The sequence below is a fragment of the Camelus ferus genome, chromosome 1 (assembly GCF_009834535.1).
Source record: "Camelus ferus isolate YT-003-E chromosome 1, BCGSAC_Cfer_1.0, whole genome shotgun sequence".
Taxonomy (NCBI): domain Eukaryota; kingdom Metazoa; phylum Chordata; class Mammalia; order Artiodactyla; family Camelidae; genus Camelus; species Camelus ferus.
In genome coordinates this window covers 106,291,986-106,311,947 of record NC_045696.1, presented here as the reverse complement: position 1 = coordinate 106,311,947, position 19,962 = coordinate 106,291,986, and the positions used below count along the sequence as shown (strand labels likewise).

General features: G+C 39.9%; 1 protein-coding gene across 3 annotated transcripts in view; it reads left to right on the top strand.

The window, feature by feature from the left end:
• Positions 1-19,962, top strand: part of ARMC8 (armadillo repeat containing 8) — a 96,991-nt gene that overhangs the window by 61,712 nt on the left and 15,317 nt on the right. For 2 of the 3 annotated variants that reach the window (XM_032487779.1, XM_032487771.1), the window contains 6 exons: positions 7,255-7,337; positions 7,648-7,729; positions 11,425-11,511; positions 13,751-13,843; positions 16,092-16,241; positions 17,538-17,633. In XM_032487779.1, coding sequence (XP_032343670.1) covers positions 7,255-7,337; positions 7,648-7,729; positions 11,425-11,511; positions 13,751-13,843; positions 16,092-16,241; positions 17,538-17,633 — 591 coding nt within the window. The remainder of the gene's footprint in view (positions 1-7,254; positions 7,338-7,647; positions 7,730-11,424; positions 11,512-13,750; positions 13,844-16,091; positions 16,242-17,537; positions 17,634-19,962) is intronic. The other variant, XM_032487782.1, reaches the window with a different exon arrangement.

The window sequence follows — 19,962 nt, the reverse complement described above, 5'->3', positions numbered from 1 at the left end:
AGTGATCTGTCCTAAGAGAAGCTATATATCTTTAAGGAAAAAAAAAAAAGAGGCTTTGGTAAAAACTACCCTTTATTTTTTAAATATTTTTGCTAGAGGAAAATGTCAGGTAATCTTAATATTGGAGCAGCAGCAAAGATACTACATAGACTAGGCTGTGGCTGGGAAAACCTGCAGTGCTCATCCAGAGCAGACGGGGCTTGAAGCCTGAGAACAGTAGGATACTAGTTCTGTTTAGTTGGTATCTGCTGGAGCTAGATCCTGATTCTAGACTGGAGATCAGATTATAAGGGAATTTTTTGAATTTAAAAGTCAGTGGGACTCTCGCGGTTTCTTCACAGTGTTCTCTTAACTTACATTTTCGCCATTGACTTGCGTCCTCTCTGACCTTTGGCATTTATGCTTCCAGCCCTAACTGAATGACTGATTTGTCACTGTCTCTCTTGGAGGCCCTGTGAGTTGTACCTTTTCTTTTTCACTTGTCCATCCAGTTTATTAGTGATGACCTCTTTTGCCTCATACGTCATATACTGATCTTTATTGGCCTAGGGCGTCTGTATATAATCTGTACTTCCCAGAGCACTGACAGCTTTTAAAGTTCTCTTCTCTAATTTGCAAAGTCAGGTCTCAACTTAATTACTAAGGCTAAGCAAAAATCTCTTCTTTAAGCACAGCGAGTAGAAAGGACCTCACGCTGGAAATAAGAAAACCCAGTGAAGTCCCAGTTCTGTCCCAGTTTGCCTAGAGAACCTGGGCCAGTGACTTAATCTTCCTGAATTTTGAGATCTTATTGATCAACCAAAGAAGTTGGATAAGTTTATTTCTAAGACCTCTACAGATTTTAACATTATCCAGCTAAAAATTAACAGCCGTAAATGCACTTAGTTCTTTCAGAGAGTCGTGTGCTGCCATTAATGCCATGCCAGAAGAATGCAGTGAGAGAATGGTTTCTCCACCGAGCCTGTTAAGGAGCGAGCGCTGCAGCCACCCTTGCTTGATCCATGGAAGGCCATGTACTGCTGGGGTTTTTCTTTGCTTGTTTTGCTTTGTTTTAATAATGGAGAAATGGCATGAGGATGTACTCAGGGATTATCAGTATTAAGTGCTCAAGCATATTCATGATGTATGTGGCGTCATCTCCTTTAGTTAAGTATTCTGTGGCAAAATCAGTATGGTCACTTCATAAAACCCAGGAAAAGTTTGGTTTTCCATTTTTAGGAATAGATTCCTCCCTAGTCCCCTACCAGTGCTACTCAGTCCACCAGATAAGCTGGTTGTACGTGCTTATCTCACTCTAATGTTTACCTTGTTGTCTCTTAACCCTTCTCCTTTCTCCCAGCCTCTACCTCGTTTCCCAAACCAGTCAGCTGCACTGTTATCTGATCTGATCTTGTGCTCATAGGGCTCAACTTTTAAAAAAAAGATAAGTTAAATGAGGAGCTGGTCCTTAAGTAAGTGGCCCCTAGTAGGAAAGACTCGAGTGTGTGCTCCAGGACTCATCAACATTGACACTTCTGAGACGAAGTGTTGCCATTTACATCTGACAGGTTCAGGCTTTCTCATGGACCCTTTTTCCTTGCCAGACCTGCTCTTTCTTCCTGACCTCCTTGTGCTACACTCTGCTTGGCTGCTTAGTCTGTGGTGCTTTAAGTAGACTTTCTGGATTTGGTACCTTATCATCTTCAATCTAAGATGGCTGCCTCTCCTGACTTACAAAGTTTAATTCCAAGTCTTCACTCTTTCTAGACAGTTCTATCTTGTTATCTTCTGTTGGACCTCTTTCTAGAAACCTTTCACAGAAGCCCATTTGAAATCAAGTTGTATTTGCCTGGTCATTGTGCACATTAGCATAGATAATTCTACATAAAGAAAGTCCAACTCCCTTGACTCTGAACCCACCGACTTTGAATTGTCTGAGAAGTTTGGTGATATGAGTAAGAATCTGCTTCATTTCAGTTTCCACATCTTCTGCTTGATATGTTTCCATCACAGTTCGGAGTCCACTCTGAAGTTTGTAGTGCCTGGAAACTGCTTCATCCTGGGTCATGCTGGCAGAATAGCTGTGCCTTGTTTTTTTAAACTCCCTGACCCTTCTAGTTCTTCAGTTTTCTGAGGAAAAGATGGTGTATGACTTGGCCACAACTAAGTTCTGGGTCCACTAGAACTCATGGAGGGCTAGGAAATTCCCTTATAAGCCATTTGTATCTTGTTAACACTCCCATATGTGCCATGAACCACTGCCTTAGGATTATCTGGGCTCTGCATCTTCCCCATGACCCTCTAGGCTGACTGCCCTTCTCTCCCACAGGCCATCGGGATCTCCTGTCCCAAGGCAGGGGCCTCAAATCCAGTTCCAGTAGATCTTCATCTTCCTGTACAAGAGCTACAGTGTCAGAGACAAAAAGCTTAGCAAAAGCACGTAGTCATGAAGACACCAGCAGGAGGTACAAAATACCTAGTCCACTGACCTAAAACGTGGTCAGTTTAGGGTTCAGCATTTTTTAATGTGATTTAATTCTATAGTTAAATATACAGCCTAATCCTCTAGAAGAGTAGAGAAAGAGAGATGGCTTCTCCACTCTGAGGATTCCGTCCACCACTAGTGTTCATCCTGGCCAGGCACAGTGTCTATGTAATAGAGGGCACTCTCTCTCTCTTCTTCTTTCTCTCTCCTCTCTCTCTCTCTTTCTCTCGACAAGAACCACAGGGCAGAACAACTTCAGCCTCCACTTGACATTGCTTTTATGCCCTAGAAAGGCCCAAAGATCCTTTGCAGGGGTTAGGACTTGGCTGTCCATGATTATCAAGGCTTTCCAGCACAGCACTGGGGTTGGTGAAAGGCTCCATGGAGAACGTGTTTTATTGTGCTTGACTTTCTGACCCCGGATCTGAGAAGCTATCTAGTGCTCTGTTTGACCTTCATGTGGGTCAGAGGGCTATGGCAGTGACCACTGCCACCTGCTTCCCAGCTGACCTGAAATCTCTCTGGATTTGATTCCAAACCTTTCTCTGCTTTGTAATCCCGTTTTTATCCTCATCTGGTCAGTGTATTCACTATACTCTTTTTACAAAACTATGGTTTAATCATGTTGCTCATTCACATAGCCTCAGTCTTTTGGATTGGAATCCTAGATTCACATTCTGATTTTGCATCATTTTCACCCACTTGCTCCCAGACTGATACCTTGATGGAGAAGGTGGACCAGACACCCAAGCAGTGTGCTTTCTGGAACCCTAGCAGGGTTACTGAAGTCCCTCCGTATCAAATTTGGTTACAAATCAGGGCCTCTTACTGCAGACATTTTGATAGGCTATGACTTTAAGAAGATCACCTTGTGCCTGCAGAGAATATACTTCCAGATATTCTACTGTTTTGTATCCTAAATTAGGAGACAGGTTTCCCAGCCACCTTACAGCTGTCCTCCATCCCCAGCATTTCAGCTACCACAACCCCCGGAAAACTTGAAAGAAAGCTGAAGGCTCCACTTTAATGTTGCAGTGATTAGCCACTAACGCAGTTCTCTGGTGTCCTCTGGCCTGAGCCGGAATGTTCTCTGGTAAGGTCATTTAATGGCCATTTCCCAACTGATAGTAAAACTCCCATTCTGAGAATGGATGTGTTTCCTACTTACCCATTGTACTGATTTCACTCTGTTTGCTTTAAGCCCCATTGCCCCTGTCATTCATAATAAGTTCTCTTGCTAACATAGGTTCAGGTGCCAGAGCACTCATTAAACAGTGCATTGCACTTCCTTAGTCAACACTGTACGTTTGGTGGGAGCAAGGGCTCTCAGTCCCTCGTCAACATTGTGTCTTCAAGTTTTAAAACCATGCCTAGCACTCAGTGGGCGCGCAGGTATATTCTGAGTAAGTAAATGTGGGCATGTAGATAGGAGCTATGTCCTATTTTCCCTTCCTCCCTGCTTTTGACCTCTTGTCTAACTGGTTCTACACCATCTCCAGTCTCTTCAAACCAACCTTGCTTCCCATGTCACTTCTGAACAACATGGTAGTTTTGCCCATACAGACTAACACAATTTTTATTTACCAGATTGCAGTGAATTGGAGGTAGAATAATCATTGCTCTGCCCCCTCATTTTACTGAAGGCCCAGAGAGGTCAAGAGACCTGCTCAGGAGCATAGAGCAAATCTATGTGCCTACATGTTTGCTGCACCTGTCCTATCCCTTGGCTGAGTTACATCTTTGGTTGGATGTGGCTAGTGAATATTGTCCAGAAGCCTCTTTCAAGTCTTTCCTGTGCCCAGGTTTCTTAAGCTCCTGAAGCCAGTGTAATAGTATTTCCCAGTTCTTAGAAAGTAATCATGTGTCCCTGTCCCTACCCCAGCCCCACCACTTTATTCTCTGATAATACAGTTACAGTCAGCACAGGCAACTGTTTCTCCCAGATTATCCCTTCTCATTCTCAAGTGAAAATTATTTCCCAAGCCACTTGGAAGGAGTTTTCAGGCTTCTGCATCTAGCTGTCAAATACCTGAGACTTTGTCCCAAGTTTTAGTTTTCTTTCCATGCTGAAGGTGATCCTGATTTGGCCTTGTCTTTTTCAAGAACAGTGGCTAGTGCTTGACTGAAGTAACCTGCCAGCCAACCAGCCTTTTGACAGTTGCTATAGCACAAAAGATTAGATAACTTGGAAAACACTCTAATCCCAAAGAAATAGTAATAAGGTCCTAACTATTTTATTGGAGTGAGAATAGTGATGGAATGAATATAACGTATAGCGCAGAATCACTTGATTCAGGAAGAGGTGGAGTCAAAATTAACAGATGTAGTACCTGGGTGGCTGGGAGAGTAACACCATTAGCAGAGAGAGACAGTCAAAGAGAAGAAGCAGGTTTCGGGAGAGAAGATAGTAGGACATCATGAGTTAGATCAAACATTGTGGAGCCTTTGTGTTTAGCAACAGTTGGAAATATGAAGCTAGACATCAAGAAAGAGAATTACCCATATCGAGCTGATTTTTGAAGTCATAACATTGTCGTGAATGTAGAGTGAGGATAAAGAGAGCTTTGGGACACATGTCCATTTAAGGAAGGGAAGGGGTGAGAGGGTTGTAATGTAAAGAGGTTAAAGTTGGGACACTTAGGTCTTATGACATAGGAGTTTCGTTGTAAGAGTGGGAGGTGGGGCAGGCCAAGGAGAAGGATCCAGTGGGGTGGGGCAGAGTAAAGATACGAGAAAGACATGTGGGGAAGTAGTTTCTGGATCAAGATGGAAGGGCTTTGAGCTGGACGTACCCACCTTCTACATAACCAGAGTGAAGAAAAGTGCAGATGTGTTAATGAGAGGAGGGAAGTTGAGGCAGCTTATGTCCCAGAAAGAAAGCAATGTCCCTGCAAAAATGAGGTGATCACAGAGGGACTGAGGGTATGAGGGAGGAAGGAGGGATTCGGAGTAGGAGGTAAACATCCTGAGGAATCTGGGAGTCTCCTGCAGGTGAGTGCAAGGCTGGTGGTCCTGCAGTGAGGGTCCCACTGAGGTGAGGTTGCATCCCTGAGAGACCAGGCAGCCAGGCTGGGTGGTTTTTCTACTGTAATATCAGCAGTTTGGGATCTGAAGCAGGACTGAGTGAGGGGAGGACAGTGGACAGGATTTGACTATATGGAGCATCTGAGCAAGGCATCCAGGTCAGAGAGAAAAATATGAGGGTTGAATAGATAGGTAGGCGGTGAGAAAGGGAGGTGTTTGGGGGCTAGAAGTGACAATGAAGACAAGGTGAGATGCATAAAAGTAAGGAGGAGATTAGGGTTGGTCCAGGGTGAGGAATAATTCCACTATGTAAGTTTTCTTCAGCCACTTTGGAACCTGCAAATCATTATGGATTGTTTGTTTGTTTGTTTTGTATTAAAGACCATTCCTCCTGTCCTGTGGCTGAAGCGTGGTTCTCTGGTCTTAATAGTCAATAGTTGTCTTCTCCATTGCACTGTTCTTTTCAACTCTGTTTTCGTCTCTTCCCATCTGGTTTGAAAATCTGGAGATTACCCACCGCCTCCTATTCTGAGTTCAGCCTTCTCACTCCTCTCATTTTAGTCTGGGTTAGTGAACAACCTTGCTGCACACTGGACTCTAAGGTTTAAAAAAAAAAAATTACAGGTGTCTGGGCCCCACCCACAGAGAATCTGATTTAATTGGCATGGGACTTTTTTTTTATTTAAACTCCCCAGGTGATCTTCCCACAACTTCTCCTGACCAGGTGTTCTCTCAGGTGAAAGGAGTAACTCCCATTACTGTGTGGCCCACACTGGGAGCTGCCTGACGAGCAGGGGACAGTTTCTCTCACCAGGGCTGTGTTACCAGCATGACTGAGCAGGAGGCCTCTGGAGTCAGATGCCTGGGTTCCAGTCTCAGCTCTGTGATCCTAAGCAACCTCTGGATTTTCTGGAAGCCTTAATTTCCTAATATGCTGATGGGGAATAATAGTGCCTACAAAAGCGTTAGGTCATATAAGGTCACATGCTTATTAGCACAGTGCCTGGCACATAGAAAATACTCAATAAATATTAGTTGTTTTTGTTAATATTTGTGTTGTAATTGCATTAGCATTTTTTCTAATATGCTGTTTTTCCAAAGGACCATGCAAGTTAAAACTTAATTTCTTCTACATACTACTTTGTATGTATACATTGCTTAATGAAGGAAAATCCTAGGCTATCTTGTTTTTAAATCTTAAAAAATAATAATGCTTCATGATTGTAATGATTACATGTAGCAGGACTTGGTGCTACAGTGAAAGTAGGCAAGGAATACTTTTCTGAATATTTAGCTTAGTTCCAGTTTGCTTGGTGAGAAAGTAGCCACAGAGTAGCTCTGTCAGAGACCCACAGATTTCATTTCATAAGGGCTGAGTGTGGACCGTGATTTTTCTAGAAACTCCCTCTGTCAGGAAACCCGCCTGATGGCAGTTTAGTTACATCTTTTGCTTTTTCTCAGTACTGTGTATGCAACACCTCTGCAATATTTATGCCATGTAATTATTGTTTTAAGTGTTTTTAAAAATAAATGAAGAAATATAATCTGCCCCTTATGCCTGTCATTCAGTCTGGCAGGTCCTTGGTGGGGTAGCCCTACATTTCTGACGAGCTGCCTGCCCCCACTGCAAAATGATTGTTCCAGAGGTAAAAACCTGATAAAAACAACATTAAACTTAAAATGGACACTAACATACTTGCATTTACAAGCAGTGAAGTTTATCATCTTCGTGTTGTTATTTATGCAGCATTAACCTTTTTCTCCAGATCATTGAGACTGAAAATATGATGGACCGAATTGTGACTGGCTTGTCTGAGTCTAGTGTCAAGGTGCGGTTAGCTGCCGTCAGGTATGAGCTTTAAATGGCCTGAATAAAAATCTTTTGCCGTGTGTTTAACCTGTTTCCTTTCCAGACCTTCACCAAGTAAGCACAGAGTCCAAATGTTACTTGACAGTATTCTCAGGTGAATTCATACAGTGTGTAACATTATTTAACAGAGAAGCTAGCCTGAAAAGCCGTGAAGTCCTGAAGTAGTTGAATTAACAATGTCTGTAGATATACTTGAAGTGTATGTTAGTCATTGTGAAGTACCAAGCAGTGTGTTTGAAGAGTAAAAGTTTCAGCTTCTTGTGAAGCTAATTTTGATTATTCTTTGTAGATGTTTGCACAGTTTATCTAGATCTGTGCAGCAGCTTCGAACCAGTTTCCAGGATCACGCCGTGTGGAAACCTTTGATGAAGGTAAGAAGAAAGCAAATTCACACCCAGTCCCACAGACCTTTGGTGAGTGAGGTGGCTGACAACACTCCCTGGTCTAGGAATGTGTCTGATTTTTGTGTAAAGCATTTTGAATGTATATCTCCTCATTTCTGATGTTCTAAGACTCTCTTTAGATCTGCAGAACATGTTGGTGAAGTCAGCATCTTATGTGTGACGTGGGAAGTATATGCCTGGCTTTCTTTATTAAATAAAACTTTACTCATCTGATCTCCCTGTGTATTTAGTATTACACTTTAGACTTACATCCAGAGTCATCTTTGTAATTTTTAGTTATAAAAAGGAAAGGAATCAGCTGTTTATGCATTTAACCGTGTTCTTAGTCTTTTGGCAATCCCTGAATATTTTTTTAAAAACAATTGTTACCTCCTGTCTCTCTACCAGAAGAACTTCTTTGTTAAGACCTAAAGGTCTTCCCTTGGTGGGGAGGAGGGGGGTGGTTACATAAATATGAATGGAGACTTAGAGTATACATCAGGTTGCTGCTAATAATGTTATCCCTAATACATTACAGAACCACAGGTCAACTTGGTCTTTGGTCCATCTTTTTTTTTTCTTTTTTTAAGTGACTATACACCTTGTATTTCGCCAACGAAACTTTTTGTTTAAGATTTTGGTTTTTCATTTTGCTTTTTAGTACCTATTGTGAAAGCCACCGGGCACACTAAATCTACCAAAAATTTTCACTACAGAGCTCTTGCCGTCAGCTGAAAGCTCCAGGTTACAGGTAGAGGCATCAGTAGGGGAGCAGTAGTCAGGGGAGGAAGAGTATGAAGCGGCTTTGAGGGCAACAGGAAGGCATGAGGATTATGCAGAGAGAGGAACAGCAGGAACAGAAAATTACGCTTGTGTATGTAGGAAGCCTAAGGACTCCTCGGGACTGCAGTAGAGGTGGGATGTGGGCACCAGGTGGAGGAGTTGGACCAGTGCTTGCCTCAGTAGGGATTTTACCATTGCCACTCTTTCTTACTCTTAGATTGCACTTTTTTCATAGCAGCTTAGCCTTGATTTGTTGATTCTGTCCATTCAAGATTTCTTAAAGTGCTCTCCTGTTTCCCAAAAATAACTTCCAAATATTTTCTTTGGAGCCATTTTCATGTTCTCTGATTGCTCAGCTCAGTACTCCTCTATCATATGAATCAGAAATGGAGCGGCGTGTGGCTTCTGACTCGTTCTGCCTGGGCTAGGGTTTGGTGAGCAGTCTGAAAGGATTTTGTGTACTTGGGTACATGGGGTATGATTACCATCAACCTACTGCTTTGTTGCCCATTTAAATTGTAGTATGAAAAGCCTAGAAGTAAATCAGTGATTTATTTCAGATATTTTCAGGTTCCTATTAGTTCAGAGACTAGTTGCATGTCTACTGATTTTTTTTTTCTCCCCTCCTGCTTTTCCATGTTTTTAAATGTTGGTTAACAAACCACAGGGGAGTAGGCACTTGATTTTAACTTTTTTAAAATTTGTGATAATTTTTTGCTTTTATTTTGGTGAAATTCTATTTGGTCAGTGTTAGATGTCAACTTCTGAATTTCACATGTTGTATCTTACACTGCACTGAGTAAATGCTGTTAAGAATTTCCAAAAATCTCTTCTGTTTTAATTTATTATTAAATGTTATCTAATTTGAAAATAAAACTTGATAAAAGCACATTAATCTCTATAAAACAGTTATTTTAAAAAGTGAATCATACCAAGCAAAGCAACTTTTTTAAAACAAGTAATAACTATTTATTAATGTTTCTTCTAAAAGTTAGACATGTTTAAAGTCTTTTTTTTCTTCTTAACAAAACGCAGAATGCCCCTCTGCCCAAAAATATGCTGCTCTGAATTCAATGATTGCAAATTTCCCTGCACATAGACGAGAAATAAAGCAACTTTTTAAAGCCTTGGTAGACACTCAGTTATTTCAACCAATGATTCTAAGTAGTATAATTTTGGAAAATGATTATTTCTCTTAATTCATAAGCATTCACTGAGCACCCACTTTGTACAATGCCGTTTAGCTGATACAGGCCAGGATAAACTAGACTGTAGATACTGTTACAGATTATTCTGTCAAGAAGCTTAAATTTGTTAGTAGGAAAGGAGGTTGGTGGGGCTGCACAAAAAATATGAATAGTGGACAGTAAGAAGGGCCCTAAGAGAGGTCCCAGATGATAGCAGTGGTCACTCAGAGGAGGACAGAATGACTTCTGATTGGAAGAGCTCCAAGGAGGCTTCTGGAATGGGCCAGCCAGCCGTAAGGCGTGGGTAGAATACACACCTGAGAGATGTAGGAAGGGCATGGCAAGGGAAGGGAAGGGTGAGCAGGGTCTTCAAGTGGGTTGTGGCAAACGCAGAGATCACCCTGCCTAGTATATGAGGTTTGATCTTTATCAACTAGCTAACAATTCACAGGAGAGTTAAAATGCAGCATCTTAGGAGAACTGCTTCAGCTTTGTAATTCTTGCTTGTTCTTGGGAACATCAGACTTGATTTAGCTAAAGAAAGCAGATCATATATTTATCTCTGAAATTTTTTTTTCTTGACGATACATTTCCAATTTGCATAACTAGAGCTTCTAGGATTCCTTTTAGGATCATAAGCCTGATCCTGCTGATTCCCAATGCAGAGAATTAATTTGAAGTGGATATTGCATATAAGTGGTAGTGTTCATGAAGCCTTCCCTCTTAGAATCTAGAGAGAAGAGGTTCTGGTAATAGCTAATGGCAACTAACATTTGTCATCATGCTCTGTTGTCTTCTGAGTTCAGTAAGAGGCCATGGCAGTTAGTTTGCTGCATAACTGCTGTGTGTCTGATCCTGTGCCCAATAACAACTATGGCGATAAGCTACCATTTTAAAAAACCTTATTTATATAGCCATTACTGTGTGCCAGTTACTGTTCTAAAATCTTGTCATATATTAATTTTCACACAACCCTATGAAGCAGGCACTATTATTACCCCCATGTTACAGCCAAGGAATTCATACACTTACGTAGTGGTTGAGCTGACGTTCGTTCTCAAGCATTCTGTATTCTTAGGGCCCATGCTGTGCTGCTTCCCTTATTATTCACTGGATCACACTTAATCTTAAATGATCCTGTCAAGAAAGCGTTGTTTTCCTCAATTTGAAAGCTCAGAGAGCTTAAGAAATGTGCTTAAGTTCACACCTCTAGTAAGTGGAGGAGTGAGGATTGGAACCAGGGCTGTGTGATTACAGTCCTGAGAACCAGTTCCCCGCCTTCCCTGCGCAATAGCTTTAATCTATCCACGTTCCTAGTCAAACAGGTCCTTCCAGAGACATCAGAAGGTCTCAGGTCCCAGGGCCATTCTGTGCTTTCATAGGTGGCCAAATGTGGTGAAATAAATTGAGCTAATTTGCCACAGAGCAGTCTCATGGCCTTCACACTTTTCACATAGACTATCTCCTCCGTGCAGCAGACCCCATCCCAGCAGTGGGTCTGTAGCTTCTCCTTCAGCAAGATAGATGAGAGGGCCTTAGTCAGTCATAATTACAGCACTAGGTAAAGTTTTACATGATATCAAGTGAGTCTTCCCTAACTCTCCAAGGTGAGGAATCAGGTTGAAAGATAAATTGTTTCTATTCTCCTTTATTTTTATGATCTCGCCTTCATGGTTCCAAACCATTAATAGTATCTTTTTTAAAATTCCATAGGTTTTACAAAATGCACCAGATGAAATCCTAGTAGTAGCGTCTTCCATGCTATGTAATCTTCTTCTTGAATTTTCTCCAAGCAAAGAGGTTAGTGTTGATTTTCTCTTTCTAGACTTTTGCCTGGTCTACCTGGAGCTTAATCAAATAATTTCCAAAGTAGTTAACATTGAAATTTGAGGATTGGGTTGTTTAAAAACCATTTCTGAATTGTTTGGATTGGTCGGGGAGAGGGGGCAAATTAAAATATTTTAAAGTAATGGTTATCATTTCATGTTATCCCTTTTATGCCTGGCATGTGCAGTTTATTTAAAAGATATTATAGCTTACAGTCAGTCTAAACTGCCTGCAACTGTAAGTGTACGAAATAATTACACAAGAAATAGACTATTTTTAAATTATATTTACTGAAGAATAAATTGACTCTATTTTGTAAACCAGGATTACAAGTCATTTCCAGGAGATAACTGCTGACATTGGAAAATAATCTTTTTAATGTTTAATGTTAATGGTAGTTGTTTAGGGAGGGATTGCATTTGGGAATACCTTTTTCCTTTTATTCATTTTATAAGTTGTTTGAGCATGCGTTATTTTTATAATAGGGAAAATGGAAGTAAACTTTAATAAAGTTAGTAAAGCAGTGGAGAAAATCTTGTAGAGTTAGTTTTATCATGTTAAAATATCTCTGGTCTGTCCCATCAAGAACTTGGTTTAGATACCATCTTTTGTTACATGCATCTAGTGGTCCCATTTTGGTGAGTTTCTTTTCTGCATTGTAACACCTTGGGCTTTTGACTCGTATTTAGGAAGACATTAGTAATAAGGTCGAGGTTCAGAGACAGTTATTCAAGCAGAAATCTTGGAACAAAAGGGGAGAGTAGTAGTTGTTCTGAATGAAGAGGAAGGCAAGATAGGATGCCAGAACTTCCATCTGTTCCCGTGCCCTGGTGGTGGGGGTCTCAGCCTGAGGGTGATCTGGTTGCAGTCAGTGCCACACCGTTAGTCATCGTGGACAGCTCTTAGGTTGCCTCAGATCCACCTTCAGAATATTTAGAATCTGGTTAGAAAGTAAAATAGATGAGCTCAGGTATAGAGTCATTAATACAACTGATTTTTTAATATTAAAAATAAACTAGATCCTTAACTGGAAGGAAAGGAAATGGTATAAGAACATTTAATGGGCCAGTTGACAGAATTGGAATATGGACTGTAGATCCAGTTAAAGTATTGTTTTAGTGTCAATTTCTCTGAATTTGATAACTGTGGTTACCTAAGAGAATATCCTTGTTCTTAGGAAATACACTTTGAAGCATTAAGGGTAAAGTGTCATGATGCTTGCATTCTACTTTCAAATGGTTCAGAAGAAGATAAATAATGTGGATATGGGTGTGTAGAATGAGAGAGATAATGATAAAACAAATATTGCAACAGATTAGAAATTGGTGAATCTGGGGGGAAAAAATGTGGAAGTTCCTTATTTAGTCTTGCTGCTTTGTAAGTTTGAACTCATTTCAGAATAAAAAGTTTTTTTAAAACTCCACATGTGTACCCTTCTTCAAAATGTCATCTTGAAAGTCACTGCCCTTTTTCTCAGTAAGTCAGTCTGAATTGCTTAAGACGTTTCTAGAATCCACTTGAAAGATGGTCTTTTAAGCATTCATTGGTGGTGGTGAATCAGTTCTCTAAGGTTTGAATTTTTAGAAACCATCAAAACCTATTTTCAGCCAAGTATCATAAATAAAGTTGTCAAACTAATGTATGCTACTTTAGGTATAAAATGTGATATAAGTATAAAAGTACAAGGCTATTTTGCTTGTATGATTGATAGGTAGTCCTGAAAGTAGTTCTAAAAGATGAACTCTGCAGCATGTTGATGAGTAAGATTAACAATTTGGAATGAAGGTAGTTCCATTCTAAACCAGCCATATCTCTTCAGAGTCACAGCTCATAAAGAACACCCCAGATGCATGCACGCTCGAAGCAGGGAGCGGCCCTCTCAGAGGAGGGCGAGGAGAGTGTGGAACTAGGCATTGGGATCCCAAGGGTATGTACAAAACGTGCACAGAATTAGGGTGTCTCCTGAGTCTTTCAGGACTGCAAAGAAAAGGAAACGAGAGGGCTTATTTTGGTTTTTGGATTTGTGAGAGAATCAGTGTCCTTGCCCTCGCTCTTCTCAAGGTGATTTTTATGGCTGCCTCACTCCCTGCTTTGTGAACTTTGCTTGGAATTGGGTAAGAGTGGGAAAGAAATCATAGGCAGTGCCAGGCGTATATGCACTTAGTTTATAAACCTGACTTTAATGTTATTTTTTTCTCCTTTCCAATCACAGCCAATTTTAGAATCAGGAGCTGTAGAGCTACTTTGTGGATTAACCCAAAGTGAAAACCCCGCTTTACGAGTGAATGGAATTTGGGCTTTAATGGTATGTTTCACAAAAAGAAGCAGTTATCAGAGTTAAAACTAAAGAGTGTATTCACTGAAATGTCTGGAATTTTGTTTTTAAAAAATCTTGCTATTTGGCCCAGTTTTCTAAAGACCTAGGACCTAGAAGACTTCATTCAGCTTTCAGATTCAAATATAAGCAAGTTACTTGGCCACTGTGTGCCTCAGTTCTCCTATTTATTATTAAGAAAAGTGGGCAGGTGTTGAAATTTGATATCTAATTTTAGGAAAAAAGTTTTCCTCATCATGAACATATACTGATATCTTTATAACGCTACCTACTTGACAAAGTACTTTTGCATCTCCTTTATAACATCTTTTTGAAATAAGCTAGAGAGTATACATAATTACAGGTGAGGTAACTAAGCACAGAGTGGGTAAATAACTTGCCCAAGGTAACAGAGTTGGGGAATAAATGCCTAATAATTGCTTAATTGTTTCCTAGTAAATAATTTATAATAATCTAAATGCTAAAACCGTGTAACTATGAAGTCAGAGAACCGTTTTTCCTTAAAAGTTTTAAAAATAAAATTTATTGAAATTAAAAATAAAGTAATTCTACATGAAATTTTTAAAACATAATTATAGTAGTTATAATTTAATTACTATGTGCCAGACACCAAGCTAGGTGTTTTACATTTGTTATCTCTAATTTTTATTTTGTATTATATTGATATATATATACCTTACAATTGGGAAACTGGGACTTACAGGGTAAATGAATCATCTGAGGCCTCCCAGCTAGTAAGTCATGGAAATGGGTTCTGGACCTGTCCCACGCCCATACTCTTCTCCCCATACGGGGTATATCTGCTGTCTTTTCACACAAACTTTGGGATGGAAATAATGATCTTCCAAGAAAGCACTGAATTCAGTAGATTCAGTAATTTTTCTCCTTAACTTTGCACCAGCTTTTGGCAATTCTCTTTCTTGAAACTCTTTCCCACGACTTAATTTTTTTTCACCTCACTTTCTACATAGCCTCCTTTTCAACTTCCTTCTTACGGGACATTCCCCTGAGTTTCAGTTCCCAGTTTCCACTTCCCTTTACACTTCAGTTTCTGGAACTTCATCTACTCTCATGGTTTCAACCGCCCCAGTAGAAGAGGTTGCTTTGAAATATACATATCCAGATGTAACTGTTCCCTATTCCCCAGATCTGTCACTTAAACGGCTGATGGAACTTCATTTGAGAGCCCCCTGACAAGTACAGTTTTAATATTGAAAATTGAACTTATCATCCCACTCTTCAGATTTGTATTAACTGTCTTATTCTCATCAATCTCCGTATTACCAGCTATTATGTTCTTGGTCCATAAAGTATAAAACCTTGGAATTGTCTGTGGCCTGGGTCTCTTGACACTCAGCATGTCTTAAAGCCTTAATTTTAAAAAGTTCCCGGAGGGCAATAAACACATATTATAACAAGTCACTAGTTTGTAAGAGATTTTTATACTAAAAGTTGAGTTATGAGTTATTTGGAACTTGCCTTTTTTTTTCCCCTTCAGACATGTTATTATAGTTCAGGTTAAGCCAGGGTAACCCATAATGTGTCCAGAAATGAGAAAAATGAGCAAAATACCTGCTGGCCATCTAGGGCTACTAGTAGCTTGGATACACCCCCTGCCCCCTGGAGAGCTTCCTGTATGATGTGACCCAGCCATATCAGCACCTAGCGTAGAACTGTGAACACAGTAGGTGTTTCATGCCAGTAAAGTTAACAAAACCCGCTACTTATTTTCATGCATAAAAAGGGGATACCTTTAAGTCTTTGTCCACATGCATGGCACAGTGTACTTAAAGTACACAGAGAGCAGTTAGATAACCAGGAGGATATTAACCAAGCTCACGGATACAGAGAACAGATTGGTGGTTGCCAGAGAGGTGGGGGTGCGGGTGGGAGAAATGGTTAAACCATTTTTTTTTAGTTAAATAAATTGAATTTTTTTAATGTAATAGTAGATTTTGTATTTATTTGAGAAATCTGAAGACATGCAAATGCCATAATCAGAAGTGATCATATTTCTCATAGAGGAGTGTATATAGGAGTGACAGTTATCTTTCTCTTGACAGAATTATAGGTGATTAATAAGAAGCAGGAAAATAATGTGACTTACCTTTAAGGATTTTCTACAGATTCTGTTTATAATTATCAGAATTACTATTAAAATATAATTTAATAAAGCAGTGTAGAGACATGATTCTTGAAACTTCTTTAATCCTTTCAGAATATGGCATTTCAGGCTGAACAAAAAATAAAAGCAGATATTTTACGAAGCTTGAGTACTGAGCAGCTATTCCGGTTATTATCAGATTCAGATTTGAATGTGCTGATGAAGACGTTGGGACTTCTTAGAAATCTCCTCTCCACTCGCCCTGTAAGTAAAATCACCCAGGTTTCCAGATTAGCTACCCCTGCACATGCATTACAGAATACATTGCCCTGCCTCTGCGCTCCCATCAGCATCTGCCTGGGAGTGTGATTCAGTGCCGCCCCTTCCCAGAGAAGCAAGGAGTTGACATTTAGACTTGTCACCTTCATAGACGTTCTAGAAGCTGCTTTGCTATATGCCCACCTGACCCTCCAACTCCTGCACCACCTGTTCTGTCCCCTCCCATTCCTCTGTGCTGGATGGGAGCCTGCCTTGACTTGTTATTTTATTCTTACTTGGTTCGCTGGCCAGGATGAGTTTTCTCATCTGCCCAAATCACCTATCTCTGGGGCCTCTGCTTCTTTCCCTTTAGAGAATTCTTCTTGGTGCTATTCCATAAAACAGCTCCTCACCGTGCCCACGTTAACTGGATTGACCTCTGAAGGTGTCAGCCTGGAGAACAGTGGGTATATGTCAGAGCAGGAGAGGCTGAGCCTCGCTGAGGGGTGTTTCTCTCATGTTCCCTGAGCAACAGTGTCAGTGGCCTCAGGCAGAGAAAGAAACATGGGTGGTTCCCTTCTCTGTGCCCCACTTGTTTCCTGAGTCTTCTCAGTACATTGTGCTCCAAGATAGTATTAGTAAATCTACACCATATTTTCCGTGTCTCTGACTTCTCCCTCTCCCCCATCCATTTTTAGTTTCTATTTTCTTTAATGTCCTTGAACTTGAGGATCCTCAGTGATTGCTGTTCTATATTCTATCTGGCTGAGTCTGTGCTCTCTTCATCTTCACATCATCAGCAACAGAAACTGAAGGCAAAATATGGCTTCATAACATAATACAGGCACACCTCAGAGATACTGTGGGTTTAGTTCTAGACCACTGCAGTAAAGAGAGTCACAAGAATTTTTTGGTTTCCCAGTGCATATAAAAGTTATGTTTACACTATACTGTCTTCTATTAAGCATATAGTAGCATTCTGTTTAAAAAAACACTAAGTATATACCTTAATTAAAAAATAATGCTGTTGGAAAAATGATGCCAATAGACTTGCTCAATACAGGGTTGCCACAAACCTTCAATTTGTTAAAAAACAAAACAAACAAACAAAAACCTAATATCTACAAAGTGCGATAAATCGAGGTACACTTGTAAACATTGTTCATTGGCATCTAGTCCTATATACCATGGTGTTCTCTTTGAAGCAGTTGTGTATTGTTTAACTTTTCGAAGCCTTCTGTTCTTGGTCTAAAAAGACTTTGTTCTTCAGATGATAATTGTGGATTTCTCATTGTTTTGCAGCACATAGATAAAATAATGAGTACTCACGGAAAGCAAATTATGCAAGCCGTCACCCTTATTTTGGAAGGGGAGCATAACATTGAGGTCAAAGAGCAGGTATGTGTTCCTTTTTTTTTTTTCCCTTTTCTGAGGAACATCTGAATGTGAGTACTAAGAGATCATAGTTAAGAGTCTCCTGAAATATTCAAGTCAGCAAAAGGCAGGGTGCAGAGATCAGACATGCTGTAGAGACAGATCTGGGGAGAAAGGTTCTTCACCACCCCTTAAACTCTCTTCAAGAATCCTTACTCTTGGAACAGAAGAAAACATGACCAGAGTCTGGAGTTTTTACCCTCTGTGTCATGTACCATAGACATTCTCTGTCTCTATGGGGGTCAATTCTGATCACCCTGGAGTGAATCCTTTCTCTAGGGTTCACTGTTTCTAGCCCTCTGTATCACCACACTCTGAATTCAAATTCCTGCAACTCCCTGATGAAATAATTCCTTATGCTGGAGACATTTTTTTCTTTCTTTACCTTCATGAATCCCTGTTCCTTATTTTTATCCCATACTCCTACTTTCTACTGTGTTTCAGTAAGGCAGGTTTAGGGTAGGCATAAAAATACAGAGGCTGTGCGTTCATTAGGAGACAGTTTGGGAGTGACTCTTCTGTAGTTCCTGGAATTTATTATATGATTTTGAACATAGTGTGTGTATTATATTTTGTCATAAGAGGAAAAGTCACCTGTAAACTTAAATTTTTAACACAAGATCTAAGATAATGGTGACGTTCAGCTTTCTGACATACATGCTGGCTACACAGTGTGTTCACTTTCACCGTTCATGGAGCTATACACTTACATGTATGGGAAAAACTTGCATTGAGGTCATCCCTGGGGAGTTGGACTCAGAGTCTAACTGCAGGGCCTCACTCCTTATCCTCTGTGTTCCTGGGTGAAGAGTAATTCATCAGGCTTCAGAAGTCCAGGAAGCAAGAGTAGTAGGACTCAGGAGCTGTGATGGGATTTGTGAGCGAAAGAGGTGATAGATCTGACAGAGTGGTTTTAAGACGGACGTTATAGGTGAATTTCTCTTGAAAGTCAATAATAAACAAGTATGTTTTTTGATGAACAAAACTTTAACACAGTAAAACTATGATCTTGTAGGCATCACTGAATTAGGGCGAATGAGATTCGTTATTGGAACACAACAATAAAGAAGATACAGTGTTCAAAATAAATTAGTCTATCTGGAGAGCATAGAGATTTGTCTATAAAAGGCACCTGCATAGAATTGCACTAACTTGAAAGGTGGGGCAAGATTTAGATGAGGGCAAAAGAGAAGACCAACAACAAAATGTGTTTTGGCAGGATGCAAATGGTACTCTCTCACACAGATGTGGGTGACGGTCCAGAAGTAGGCGACTGTGGGGAGGCTTAAACTGTCTGGTTTTTAGCTAGAAGTTTAATTCTTCTCAAAAGTATCAAAATATAAGTTCTTTTTTTTTTTCTTTTTTACTGAGGTATGTTGATATACAATAAGCTACATGTATTTAAAGCATACAGTGTGATAAGTTGCATGTGTATACGATGGAACAGTCACCATGATCAAGATAGCGAGCATATCTATCACTATCCTTAGATCAGGAGCAAGACAAGTATTCCATTCTTACCCCTCCTATTCATCGTCATTACTGAAACTACTACCAAGTACAATAAGGCAAGAAAAAGAAAGAAAATGCATACAGATAGAAAAGGGAAAAAGTAAAACTATTCCCCAGCAACATGGAAGTCTGTCTAGAAAATGCCATCGACTCAGAAAAAAGCTAGCACTAGTCAGTGAGTTAACCAAGGCCTCAAGGTAGAAAAATCAATTGTATTTTTATATACTAGCATGAGTAACTAGAAATTGAAACTTTTAAAAAAGTATCCTTTACAGTAGCTCAGAAAAAAATGAAATACTATGTATAAATCTCACAAATATGCACAGCTCTGTTTGCTGAAAACTATAAAACACTGATAAAGAAATCTAAGATCTACATAAATAGATGTATCATATTAAAATGTCATTATGTATTATGCTTACTTATGTTACTGGGTTCAATTTACTAACATTTGGTGAGGAATGTTTCACATCTATATTCATGATACAGTATATAGTTTTCTTGTGATGTCTTCGTCTGATTTTGATACGGGGTAATGCTTGCTTCAGGGAATGAGATGGAAGTGTTCTCTCTTCTTCAGTTTTCTGCAAGAAAATTTGCGAAGAAGTGGTCTTCTTTCTGTCTCAGATTTTGGTGGAATGGACCAATGAAGCCATCTGGACCTGGTGTTTCTTTTGTGGAAAGGTGTTTAGCTACAAATTCAAGTTCTTTTATAGAAATAGGATTATTCAGGTTATCTATTTTTTCTTGAGTGAGCTTTGACATTGTGTCTTTCAAGAAA